Here is a 13,437-nt window from a genome sequence, read left to right as displayed (position 1 = left end):
CACAGCTAGTTATTAATACAAACAAATACCTGGTTGCGTTTGTTATTTTTAAAAGGTATATTTTTAGTCATTCATTTGATCATGGCGTATTGGAAAGTTCAAAATGATTATTGCGATGTTATGCACCCGTCTTCCCCCCATCCCCCATCAGCTGTAGAACAGCAGTCCATTTGGGTGGTGGAATAAAGCCTTCATCTTTATTACAGAAGAAAAAAATTTTGCCCAGTGGTGGGATATTTACACAATGTTTCAGATCAGAAGCTTAGGTCGGTTAAAACTTAATCTTTTTTTTTCTACTTAAAATTGTATGCACTTTAGTTTTTTAATATATTTTTTATTTAAATAAAATTCTACTTTAAGTTATACAAATTTCAAAAGTGCATTAAATTAAGAGAAAAAAAAACATGTACGACCTGTATTCATTTATTCAGTTTCAAAAATTCTAGATACTTAATATGCAAACGAAAATCAGAGATCATTATTTATTGAATCGCTGTCATAAATACATTTACATTTAACCCGAAAGCGTATTTACTTTTTATTATCTTTAAGTGAATTGTAGATTTATAGACACCGTTAAAAAAGTTGTGAAACGTTAAAGAGGTTGAGGGTAAAGGTAGAGGTTTTGTATTAAACATTAACGGTATTCGTATGAGGAGTTTTTATTTTCCTTTTCTACTGATAAGACGTGCTGTGATATCTTCTTTTAATAAATATTCGACATAAACTATAACAATATAAAATTTTCATCGATTAGTTGATTGATTTCTTGAATATATTGTAGGCATTGTAAAATAAGTCACCCCTATTCTATACAGTGGCTACAGAGTCCACCATGGTCATGGTCATGTGTACTCGCGATGCCTCCAACAGAAAATAATTGAAGCACATCGCCAGGAGAGCTACCCTCGGAAATGTTATCAACCCACCAAATTCCCTACTATATATCTCGTCAGCGCAACCACAACCACTCTGACGAGAGTGTAAGACTAAGAAAAATTCTATATAGTACTAGTATGGAATATTAGGGAAAATTTTTAGTATGTTAGGGCAAAATGATGAAGGTAAATTTTTATGACGTACGCACACCGTCATAAAAAAATCCGACACCCTGAAGTTAGCTAGTTAAGAAGAAGTTTATTTACTTATTTACCAGCGACCCACCGCGGCTTCGCACGGGTGCAATGCTTTTACTAAATATACTAGAATGTCTTTATTTATAGTGCGTAGCTAGTTTATAGCATGGTTATTAACATTCAAATATGCGTCGTTAGATTACACGTTGTTACAGAGTGCATTGAAGAAATAAAGGTTCACTGCTCGTTCCCCTAAATGTTGAACCGACTTCTTAATAATATTCGTGCCGAATTTGAAGTAAATCCAAAAAGTATACTGCATGTATACTTTTTGAGTTTATCTCGGACATGCATACAGACAAACAGACAAAAATTCTAAAAACTATATTTTTGGCTTCGGTATCGATTGTAGATCACACCCCAAGTATTCTTTAAAAAAATAATACATGTACAGTTTTGACTTTCCTACCATTTTATTATATGTAAGATATAGATTTGTTAGCAACGTGCAGTTAGCTAGATAACGAAGTATAACTTCTTACGTGCGTACATAAGAACACACACACTTTTTTTTAATTAAAGCAATCTCCTGCTGGTTATTTTTAATATTCCATTATTGTTATGGTTGAATGATTGATTTTTATTCTTGCACGTAACAATGATTGGACTAATTGCAATAAAATTTGGTGTAGACATAGAAATCTAGAGATCAGTAATAAAACTAAGGTCCAGTGGCGAAGCGTGGTGGTCGGCCGTCCGGGGCGGAAGAAAATTTTGCCGCCCTCTTATTTAGATATTTCAATTTAATATATACTATACATTACTACATTATAATAGAGAACTTTTCGGCAAAAACAGTCATCATTATTTTGCATTGTACAGGTTATATCTATACATCTATACAACAAAAATTGGAGTGTCTGTTTGTAATATTCAAATAACCGCTCTTTACTAAATGCACCTACACGGCACATATACCAAAATAACATTTTTTACAATTTTTATCTGTCTGTCTGTGTCTGTTTGTTCTTGCTAATCTCTGAAACGGCTGTACCGATTTTGACGGACCTTCACTGGTAGATAGCTGATGTAATATGGAGTAACTATAACTGCGAACTGCACAAAAACTTTTTTTTAAATTCCACGCGGATGAAATCGCAGGCACAGCTAGTTTTAAATAAAAAAATTCTCCTCGGACGTACAGGCCAATCGAGTGAAAGATAGATAGATGCAGTGCAAGCGTACAATGAGCGTAACGTTAAAATGAGTCATCGATTTATTTGACGTTGTCACGTCAAAAAATATTTTAGGTGATATACCGGCTTTTTGGATGGCATGCCTATGCCGTAACGACCTCGCGGAGCACTATTTTCACAGTTAAAAAAAATATAAATAATAAAGATAGAGCTCCGGGAGGCACAATTTTTTTATTGGAAAATTCCTCCTCTTTCAAAATTTCTTAAATATCATTATTTTAGAAATTATTAAGGAAAAACTAAATACCTTTTTTGTCTTATTTTGTTAATAACAATCGTAATTTTTCATGTGCTAGTAAACCCTTAAAAACATTTTTCTAGACGTCAGTCCGAATCGAATGAGTTATCACGCATATTTTTAGGAGCTTTATTTCTACTAAACACGTTTTTGAACTTGTTGACTGGATTATTTGTACGAAACCCTGGGTACGTGAGTATAAAACTCGCACATCGGCGGTTTTTTATTTTAATAACAGTCCAATATACAATTACATAAATATAATATTTAATACTCACACAGTTTTTCACGCAAAAAAAGGCGCATTAAGACGTCGAGTTGCGAAAAACAGCACGTGTTCATCAATCAAATACTCACACAGTTTAAAAATTCAAAATTTTCAAAAAGTTGTTGAATTATTTCACAATCACTACACGTACTTATTTGCACAAAAATCACAATTTGGAAAGCGTAACATAATTAAGATACGAGGCGATCTTAAATGGACAACTGACGATCCATCAATAAAATTTTCTTTGAATTATCAAACTTTTTCAAAGAATCTCGTACATCCCCGTACCTTAAAGGGACTTCCCCGTACGTGAAATAAACTATATTCAACTTTATATGTATACAGGATGTAAGGGACAGCTATCTTTTAACTTCGCCAGTATACTCATAACACTATTCTGGGTTTAGAACTAGTGTAATTTGTTATCAGTAAATTTCGAATTTTTTCAATCTTTTCGATAGGCATATTTTAAAAAATTGGTTTGTCGCTTTTTTACGGGGTTCCAAAGTCAACAACGATCTTTGTGGGGCTGGAATAATTGCAAAGATGAATAAGAGCGATTTTTCACACACCGGAGAGGTATAAAAAACATCCAGATTTTTTTCTCTAGGTTTCCAGATTTTGCGATAAAAAAAATCTTGTTGTTTGATACTCAGAATAACGGTCCGAATTCATCATCTTCCTGCCCTTATCCCACTTATGTAGGGTCGGCACAACATGTTTTCCTCTTCCATTCCTCTCTATTATTCGTCACTTCAGTGCTTACTCCTTTCTTTCTCATATCCTCACTCACACAATCCATCCATCGCTTTTTCGGTCTGCCGATCGCTCTTCGTCCTTCGACATTCATCCCTAACATTCTTTTACCGACATAGCGGTCATCCCTCCTCATTACATGCCCATACCACGCTAACCTATTGCTCCTCATTTTCTCTGTCACGGGTGCTACTTTCAAACTTCCCCTTATATACTCATTTCTAATCCGATCTTTCCTCGTTACTCCACACATCCATCTTAGCATTCTCATCTCGGCTGCGTGCACTCTTCTTTCATCCGTCACTTTTGTTGCCCAACATTCCGATCCATACATTACGACAGGTCTTATGATCGTTTTATAGATTTTCCCCTTAAGTTTAAGGGGCATTCGTGGATCACAAGCTGTTCCAGAGACCTGTCGCTATTTCATCCATCCCGCATTTATTCTATTTTTCACGTCACGGTCTATGTTGCCGTCATTTTGTATTAATGACCCAAGGTAGCGGAAGTCGGAGCAGACTGGTAGGGATACACCATCCAAGGCAATATGGGAAAAACCGGAGGAACCGCTGAAATCGCAGAACAAGTGCTCGGTTTTAGACCTACTTATCCTCAATCCCGCGCCCTCCAGTCTTTCCTGCCATTTTCCCAGTCTGCTCTGTACCTCAAGGACATTATCTCCAACAAGAACAACGTCGTCAGCAAACAGCATACACCAGGGTGCTTCCTCCTGTATGTCTGATGTTAGAACATCCATTACCAGGAGGAATAGATACGGGCTTAAAGCCGACCCCTGGTGCAAACCTACAGCCACACTGAACTTGTCAGTTACCCCGGCTTCGGACCGGACGTGGGTGCTAGCTCTATCATACATCGCCTGAACAAGTCGTACATACTTCTCTGGCACTCCTTTCCCTTTCATAGCCCACCACAGAACCTTACGGGGGACTCTATCGTATGCCTTTTCCAGATCTACGAACACCATATGTAGGTCTTTTTGTGCGAGTCTATATTTTTCGCAGAGTTGGCGGAGTGCAAATATGGCGTCCGTAGTTCCCCGGCCCGGCATAAATCCAAATTGGTTCTGTGTGACCTCACATTCTTCTCTCATTCGTCGCGCTATCACTTTCTCCCATATCTTCATACTATGTGACATGAGCTTTATTCCCCGATAGCTGCTGCAGTCCTGTATGTCACCTTTATTTTTAAAAATGGGCACCAGTGAACTGTAGCACCATTCCTCGGGTATGACCTCTTCTTGCAGCAACTTATTGAAAAATAAAGTCAGCCACTTCCATCCATCCGCCTTCAAAAACTTCCATACTTCCGCTGGTATACCATCTGGCCCAACTGCTTTTCCATTCTTCATACTCTGCACTGCCATCTTCACTTCCTCTATACTTACCTCTTTCACCATTCCTTCATTACTTCGTACATTCTCTAACACTCCGCTCCATTCATTTTCTTCATTCATCAAGTTATTAAAGTATCTCTTCCAGCGTTCTTTTATGTCCTCATCGTCCGTCAAAATCTTCCCCGCTTCGTCTTTTATACATTTCATATGGTTTACATCTCTTGCATTCATCTCTCTCTCTCTTGATATTCTAAAAAGATTTTTTTGACCTTGTGGGTTCTCCAAAAAATGATACAATTTATCTTGAGCCTTGGCCCTTGCGATAGCGACTGCTTTCTTAGCCTTCTTTTTAATGTTTTGGTAATCTGATCTTTTTATTTTCTTTTCTCTGTCATTTCCATCTTCCACTCTTTTCCATTCTTTGAAAGCATTCTTCTTTTCTTTCAAAATCGTCTGTACTTCCTCATTCCACCACCATGTATCCTTCTCTATCTTCCTTTTCCCTTTCGTTTCCCCTAAGACATCCCTTGCCACACTTCGCACCCACATTGCCATCTCACTCGAGCACTCGTTTACTCCCATCCCCACCATATCTCCCATCTCTATCATTTTACCAACCACTCTTTCCCGGAATTCTGCAGCCACCTCCCTATCATCCAATCTGTACCATTTCGTTCTAACTGGGGGCTTCGGGCTCTTATTTAAACTCTGAACTTTCAGAGTTAAGTCTAGGAGCAGTAGCCTATGCTGGGAGACGAGACTCTCACTCGGTATTACCTTGCAGTCCTTGGCCGATTTTAGCCTGTTTCTTCTTAAAAGAATGTAGTCAATTTGGGTAGAGTGTAGACCACTACGGTATGTGATAAGGTGTTGTTCCCGTTTTTGATAGAATGTGTTGGCTATTGCTAAGTCAAAGGCCAAGGCTGCTTCAAGTAGAGCTTCACCGTCTCGGTTCCTAACTCCGTAACCTCTGCCCCCATGCACCCTCTCATACCCGTCATTCATCCTTCCCACATGTCCATTAAAGTCCCCCCCAATGTATATTTCCTCACACTCTGGTACTTTCATTATTACCGCATCAAAATCCTCCCAAAATCTTTCTTTCATACTGTCATCGCATCCCGTTTGCGGCGCATACACACTAACGACATTTAAAACCGAGTCTTCAATCAACAGTTTTACTGCAATAACTCTATCATTCACTCTTTTCACATCCATCACCTTGAGTAACAATAACGGTCCGAATTAATGGTTTCAATTAAAGGATAGCTGTCCCTTACGTCTTGTATGTAATACAAGTCATTCTCGCCGATGATTTGTCATAAACGGAGAATTCCCACAAGTAAACACGTTGCCACTTGCCAGTTGCTACAAATTATCATTCAAAGAAAAGGGATTCCTCGACTTCGCACAAAATAAGTAATTAAAAAGTCCGTGCTCCTTTCAATCGGTTAGAATTTGTAGTTGCGATAAAAATAATATAAGATGGTTTTCAAATGTTTAAAAAATATTTTTATTATTTAAGTATTGTTAAATTTTGCCGCCCCCTAAAAAGTGCTGTCCGAGGCGGGTCGCCCCTGCCGTCCCCACTACGCTACGCCACTGCTAAGGTCCATAATACTTATCTTGAAATTCTCACATAATCGTAAATTACACGAAGCTAGCAAATAAATAAATCTCAAGTTTCGTCAGTAGCTTCACGTGCTTACTTCGTGTCTAGTTTCAGTCACGTCAAGCCTTCACGCGGAGTGCTCCAGGTCGTCTACTTCTGATTTAAGAATGTGTGAAATATAAAGTTAACTAGCTCAGGCCGGCTAAAAGTTCTAATACACGTAGAGCACGGAATGCGAAACTGTTGAAGTTGAATGGAGTTGTAATACCCTTGTATATTAGTTTTATAAGAAATATATTGTATAGATAAAACAGTTTTTAACTCTTATTAACTTCTTACTTGCAAATAACTTATTTAGATGAACTTTAAGGAGAATTTTATCCTGCCTTTTACGATTTACCAAAAGAGTGTTAACGGAACCCCATTACTAAAATTCTGCTATTCTCTTGTGTGTCTCAAAGGTTTAGGCGTCACCGTTGGAACTACAAAAGGTAAAATTAGAGAGAACAGTAATAATAATAAATAGAGATAATAGAATTCAGTTAAATAACGGCGAACGAATTTCTTTAAAAAAAAATATATGTATATTTATTAATAATAAGATGTTTACAGTTACAAATGTTCTACAAGACTGATAGTAGGACTCCCAATTCGCCAGGACTCCCGTAGGATATCGCCGTTCGTAGGTTCTTGTATAGCGGATCGCGAAAATAAGGATAGATATCGTTCACTCTATTCGGAGAGTTTTATTTGAAGTTCGAGTGTCATCTAGCTACCGACTGTGCCCCTTAAATAACGGCGAACAAATTTCTTTTAAAAAAAATATTTATTTATTAATTATAAGATGTTTACAGTTACAAATGTTCTACAAGATTGATTTTAAAATAATAATTAATTTTAACATTACATTTGAAACTTATGAACTAAATGCACTTTTAGAATTGTCCCACGGAAACGCTTGGTCAGCAGCCATTGTTACAACTTGAGCCGGTGGCGTCGATGGGTCGCGTAACTATTCGCAAAATAAAATTTAAACATTAGACTGGGTTACGATTGGTTACATTTGTTGACATGGCGTTTTATTGTTTGTTAAATTTTATATATTTAATTATATATATTAAATTTATTTAGTTTTTAAAATGTACATATTATTAAAAATATTTAAAATTACTAATACATTGTCTGAAATTTTTCTAATACCTACATTTTCTATTTTCCGTAGCGATTTAGACTAAAATTTTTGTTATTTAATTTTGACGCAATCTTTCTCATCGTTGTACAATGTGATTTTTTCACGGATGCGAACGTCAACCACAGTTCGTTGGATTCGAATTCTGTGGTAGCACCAAAAATCTAATACGGGTTTGTTCGTTGCAATGACTGTGTAGATTACATTGCGTGACACGGATTGCAGCTGGAATTGCGGACTGCGGGTCGCCGGGCGCGACCGTTCGGTTTTTTGATCTGACAGCTGACGCCCTGTGATGTTATATTCAGGTGTAATAACGACTAATCCAACACTGACCTCAGGCAGGGCGCGTCGATACTGCAAGCGTTTTGTATTATTTTATACAGTTACCAAATAATTTGTCCTAAAAATTTTCTTTTTAGCGGTTAGGATAATCAAACGCCTATTAAATTTTTATAAGTTTTAGGTAAGTACTCTCTCAGTCATGTCAGCTTTCAAACAAAAAAAAATATCAAAAGTTGTTAAGGAGCTATGATGCTATATACCAACAATTACACTTACACGCACATACACAAATACACGCACGCAAACGTACAAAGACGTGCACACTCATATACATGCACGTACACACACGCGCACATGCACAAATACACATGTCAAACTTATTACACCTCCATATTGCCTTGAGGATTAATTAATGACTTAAATAAGTAATGACTTGAAGTGGTATAAAATTCGTGGCTACATTTCGTTTGGTCAATTAAAGAGTACAGTGCAAGGGCTTTAGACAGAAGAAAACAAGTTGACGTTGCCTACTTTGACTTTCAAAAAGCGTTTGAGCGCGTAAATATTGATATTCTTCTAAATAAGTTTTCAAAATTAGGTTTTACACCCACTTTATTAAAGTTCTTTGCAAATTATTTCACAAACCGCGTTCAATACGTCCAGCTTGGGTTTTATCAGTCTGATCCATACTTTGTACTTTCTGGTGTAAGCCAGGGTAGTACTTTAGGTCCTACCCAATTTCTCATCATGATTAACGACCTTCCAGATGTACTCAAAAGAACCCAATGTCTGATGTTCGCTGACGACCTAAAGTTGTTTATGACTATTGAAGGCAATACTGATTGCGCTGCGCTTCAAAATGACATACATAATGTTTGTGCCTGGAGCAGAGACAATCAATTAGCATTTAATACATCTAAATGTAAAATTGTAACGTATACTCGGTCCCATTCCCCGATCTCCTTCGCGTACACCGTCGACGGCGAAGCTTTGTCTAGAGTAGATAGAATACGTGATCTAGGTATAGTCTTTGATTCGGCGTTAACGTTCAATCACCACATTAAATTGACGTGTCCAAAAGCGTACAAAGCACTTGGGTTTGTTATAAGATAATCGGCAAGATTTTCTAACAAAGAATCAATTTTAATATTATACTTTGCTTTTATTCGCAGTACATTGGAATACAATGCTTTAATTTGGAATCCACACGAAAAACTTTATAAAACCTTAGTTGAGCGAGTGCAAAAAAAGTTTGCCCGTTATTTGTTCTTTAAACTCTATGGTTACTATCCTTATTTGTATCCCTCTCTTTATGTGAATGGTATGGTGGGCTTGGATACACTTGAGCTAAGGCGAAAGTGTGCCCTTGTGCCCCACTACTACCATTTACTAAATAATAAAATAGATAACCCTACGACATTGGGGGCATGTGGTATATGCGCACCGCACTGTACGGTTATGAGGCGCTCCCGGCCGCTGTTCGCGGTGGAGTGTGTGCGGACGCAAGCGCCTCGGAGCGCCCCAACGCAGTCAGCCCTTCGTTTACTTAATAATCTGTTGGCTTCCAATAGTAGTATTGATATATTCGCTATGAATTCGTCTGAATTTGTTAAATCTTGCTTTAAGTATTTAGAATTATGTTAATGTGTATACTCGTATTATAAGACAAATTGTTATTTCTTTAATGTATTTGTTGTAGTGTTATTAATTTATGCTTGTTTATTGTACGCCTTGGTTGTAAACTGTAAGTGCAATAAATGTAAAATGTAATAAATAAATAAATAAATAAATAAATAAAGAGCTGGAAACTTACATCTCTACTATTCCTGAATTCAGTACCACTTGTGTCTTTTTTATTTAGCACTATTGATATTTATGGGCAACCATAACCTCAAAAAATAGTGCTGTGTGGCTACGGCACTAAAGAATTTAGCCACCCCCTCTCTTCCCGTGGGTGTCGTAAGAGGCGACTAAGGGATAACAAGGTTCCACAACCACCTTGGAACTTAAGAAGCCGACCGATGGCGGGATAACCATCCAACAGTTGGCTTTGAAATACACAGGCCGAAGACGGGCAGCAGCGTCTTCGGTGCGACAAAGCCAGTACTGCGGTCACCAACCCGCCTGCCCAGCGTGGTGACTATGGGCAAAACACATGAGTTCACGTTATTTTTGGCGTAAACTTTTGGAGGCCTATGTCCAGCAGTGGACTGTATAGGCTGTAATGATGATAACCTCAAAATATGAGTCTGGAGACAATCACTTTTACACTAGAGATTGTCAAGCACTAAGCGTAAAATATATCGCTTGTTTATTCTTACAATGTTGCGTAGTAAAGTAGTGAAGTTTAATATATTTTATATTAAGAATATAAAATGTTACACGCTGGTAGTGAGACCGAGTCCTTAGAGAATTACTCGCTTTTGCTGGTGACGAGAGATTCCAGAGCGATGTCTATGAATGCATTATAAGCTTTATACATTATGCATCGTTATATAAAGAGTAATAATACATTTATTTAACCGACTTTCAAAAAAGAAGGAGGTCAGAACCTCAGAACTCTTGACTGGGAGGGCGTATTTTGATAGTTCTTTTTTTTAATCGGTAGGTGGTGCGTGTCATGTGTGTTTGTGTGCGTCCTATTTAAATTTATTTGAGATCTAATAAGTAATTTTCAAGTTATATCTAATAATGCGTATTTACTTGACTATTTCTTGTTTTACTTTTCACGGGGTATACTGATTTTGATGATTCTTGTGTTAATCGAAAGTTGACACTTGTCTTGTAGAACCTAAACGGGTCTCGTCGAGATCTGATGACTACTTTTTGAGTAATCTTTTATAATGCCTATTTTTCGTTTGTGAGCAAACAAAACTATATGTTAAAAGATGCTAGAGGTCATTGACTGGTTAATTACTTAAATTAATTGAATATTACTTATTTTTATAATTTACTAGATATCCTCATTGATATAAATTTACTTATGAAAAAGTGTATTTGTATAAAAAGCACTATTACTATTGCGTAATAGTTTAAAAAAATTGATGAAAACAATTTTTTTTGTAAATTTCTAAGGAAAAATTAATACAAAAAATAATTCTATTAATTGTTTTTATAAGCGAACGTTACTAAACGTTCGCTTATAAAAACAATTTTAATATTATAAATGTGAATGTAAGTTTGTTTGTTACGGTTTCATGCGAAAACTACTTAATCGATCATCATGAAATTTTGTACACAGATTCTTGGAGGTATTAGATACTTTTTATTAAAAAGAAGCAATACGAGTGAAGCCGCGGGTACGTAACGTACGGTAAAGCTAGCCTCATAAAGTAAACATTTATAAAAATATGTAAAATAATTCTTGACAGACTCACTGAATCATTGCCGTCGAGGGTATAATACAGTTGACTAGACAAATAGGATTTAGCTAGACTATTTTGTTACCGTAAACAGCTAACTTGGAAACTCTATCCAAGAGGGTAGGGGAAGTAAAAAAAGTGCTGAAAGAAGTATAAAGCTTGCAATTAGTATAAGACTTTTGGCCTTTACGCATGTTTTAGACTATAAAGAAAATTTTAGATTAGCGGGATTAATAGAATTCATTAACTTTGATTAAAAACATTAAAAATCTATGTATTTTGAAAATTATAGTTTGCGATCTTTTACAATGGCTAGTCACAATAAAAATATTAATCCTTTGTTATAAGAGAGGAAATACGCAGTAGCGCATATAAAATATGTGTAAAAATATAAACAAAAGTATAAATTAAAACACGCCGGAACATACGTACGTATGTACATAACCGAGGAAATTATTTGTAAGTTTCAGGCGTTTCCTCATACTTGTGGATTTATACAATTACTGTTCGTTAGAGCGCGCCGAGCGCTGCTTTTGTAAAGGAAATCCATTGTTTTTGTGCTGCCATGCACTTGTGTTACATAATGTGCGTTTATTCTAATTGTCTTCAGGTCCTACTGTTTGTTTAATTCTTTTGAATTAAAACTATTTCATATGGTTGCATTTATCAACGAAAAATATTTTATTTACTAAATGAAGTGATTTTTTAAATCACTTAATTTTATTACTGAGTCTGGTTTTGTGACATAATATTAACTGTATAATACGAAGCGAGTTTTAAAGCCACTATAAAACTTGTTGGACCGTATAAAATTATATTTCTCGAAAAGAAGCTCTCAAGTAAATGTATAACGTAAAATTTTCCCCGAATAAAACTTTGCAACGGGATCAAGACCGTCCTTGTAGTCAAGTGTAATTTGCGAAGTCTAGTTCAAATCACAAATGAAAAGCAATATCGTAAATGGAACGTGGCGGTAGTCATACTAATGTCCTTCTGACTTTATATAAAATTCAATATTTTGCGATTGCGACCAAAGTCAAACAGTCTAGAGATCGGAGTGCGGAATTTAAAGAAATCCGCGGTAAAATAGTAAACACGATTTCTAGATGTGAAAAGATGAATCTCGGTCTCGCAAACACGGCAGTATCTCGAGGGGCGGAATTTCCGCGAAAGTTTGATTTGATTCGGAATTTGGCGCCGGCATAGAATATATTGCAAATTCAGTTTCGCGGGAATAGTGCGAACTCAGAAGCACCCAGAACGTCGTGCTGTAACAATATTGAGACTGTAGGGATAGTGCGGCATTTTGTATAGAAAGTAATATATCCCGTAGTAGAATAGGATTGTTCGTGGTATTGTTTTATCTTTTGTTCATATTGGCTTAGAGTTTTTGACGTAGGACTGTTCTGTCACTGAGAAAAGTTTATCATTAGTGTTTACAGTGTTTGCAAAATAGAAGTAATTTTAATCATTATTTCTAAACAATATTTAATTATTCACAAAAATATCGTTTTTTTTTGGAAGATTCCTAGTATATGGATAATTCGAGAGACTACACAAGCATGTTATGTACTTCACTTCTTTAGTTACGTTGGTTTTGTTTATATTTATGTTTTGTTTATGAGTAGAATACATTTTTTTACTATACTTTGATACTTTCACTACGCTGTCCTATATGCCTAAAGGTTGTCTGAAAGAGATCGCTACTCTAGCGATAAGACCGCCTTTGTACACTGTTTTTTTATTTGTAATATGTTATTGTGTTGATTGTTGTTGTGTACAATAAAGAGTATCTATCTATCTATTATTGTCGTTTATCTATCGCCTGTTCTCTGTTATTTTTAGACAGCATCATACATGACACTGTTATGGTGCTAGTATAGTAACGGTCATAGTTTTGGTCATCAGTTAAAACTGCCAGCTCCTTTCCTATTTTCAAAAACACTTAGATTATATCCAACTTATATCTTTAAACGAGCATATCTTGTATATACATAATCTGAATCTCTCTTTTTCGAAAACTCTTCCAACGATTTAG

General features: G+C 36.2%; 1 protein-coding gene across 1 annotated transcript; it reads right to left on the bottom strand.

Moving 5' to 3' along the window:
* Positions 1 to 810: 810 nt before the first annotated feature.
* LOC123664256 (craniofacial development protein 2-like) lies at positions 811 to 6,169 on the bottom strand. The gene is made up of 2 exons (XM_045598851.1): positions 5,411 to 6,169; positions 811 to 972 (listed from the first exon to the last, which is right to left on the bottom strand). The coding sequence occupies exons 1-2, from the start codon at positions 6,167 to 6,169 to the stop codon at positions 811 to 813; spliced, it is 921 nt and encodes a 306-aa protein (XP_045454807.1).
* Between the last annotated feature and the right edge of the window lie 7,268 nt (positions 6,170 to 13,437).

This window comes from Melitaea cinxia, chromosome 21, assembly GCF_905220565.1.
Source record: "Melitaea cinxia chromosome 21, ilMelCinx1.1, whole genome shotgun sequence".
NCBI lineage: Eukaryota > Metazoa > Arthropoda > Insecta > Lepidoptera > Nymphalidae > Melitaea > Melitaea cinxia.
The sequence above is the reverse complement of the archived record's forward strand: the minus strand, read 5'-3'. Positions and strand labels throughout refer to the sequence as shown.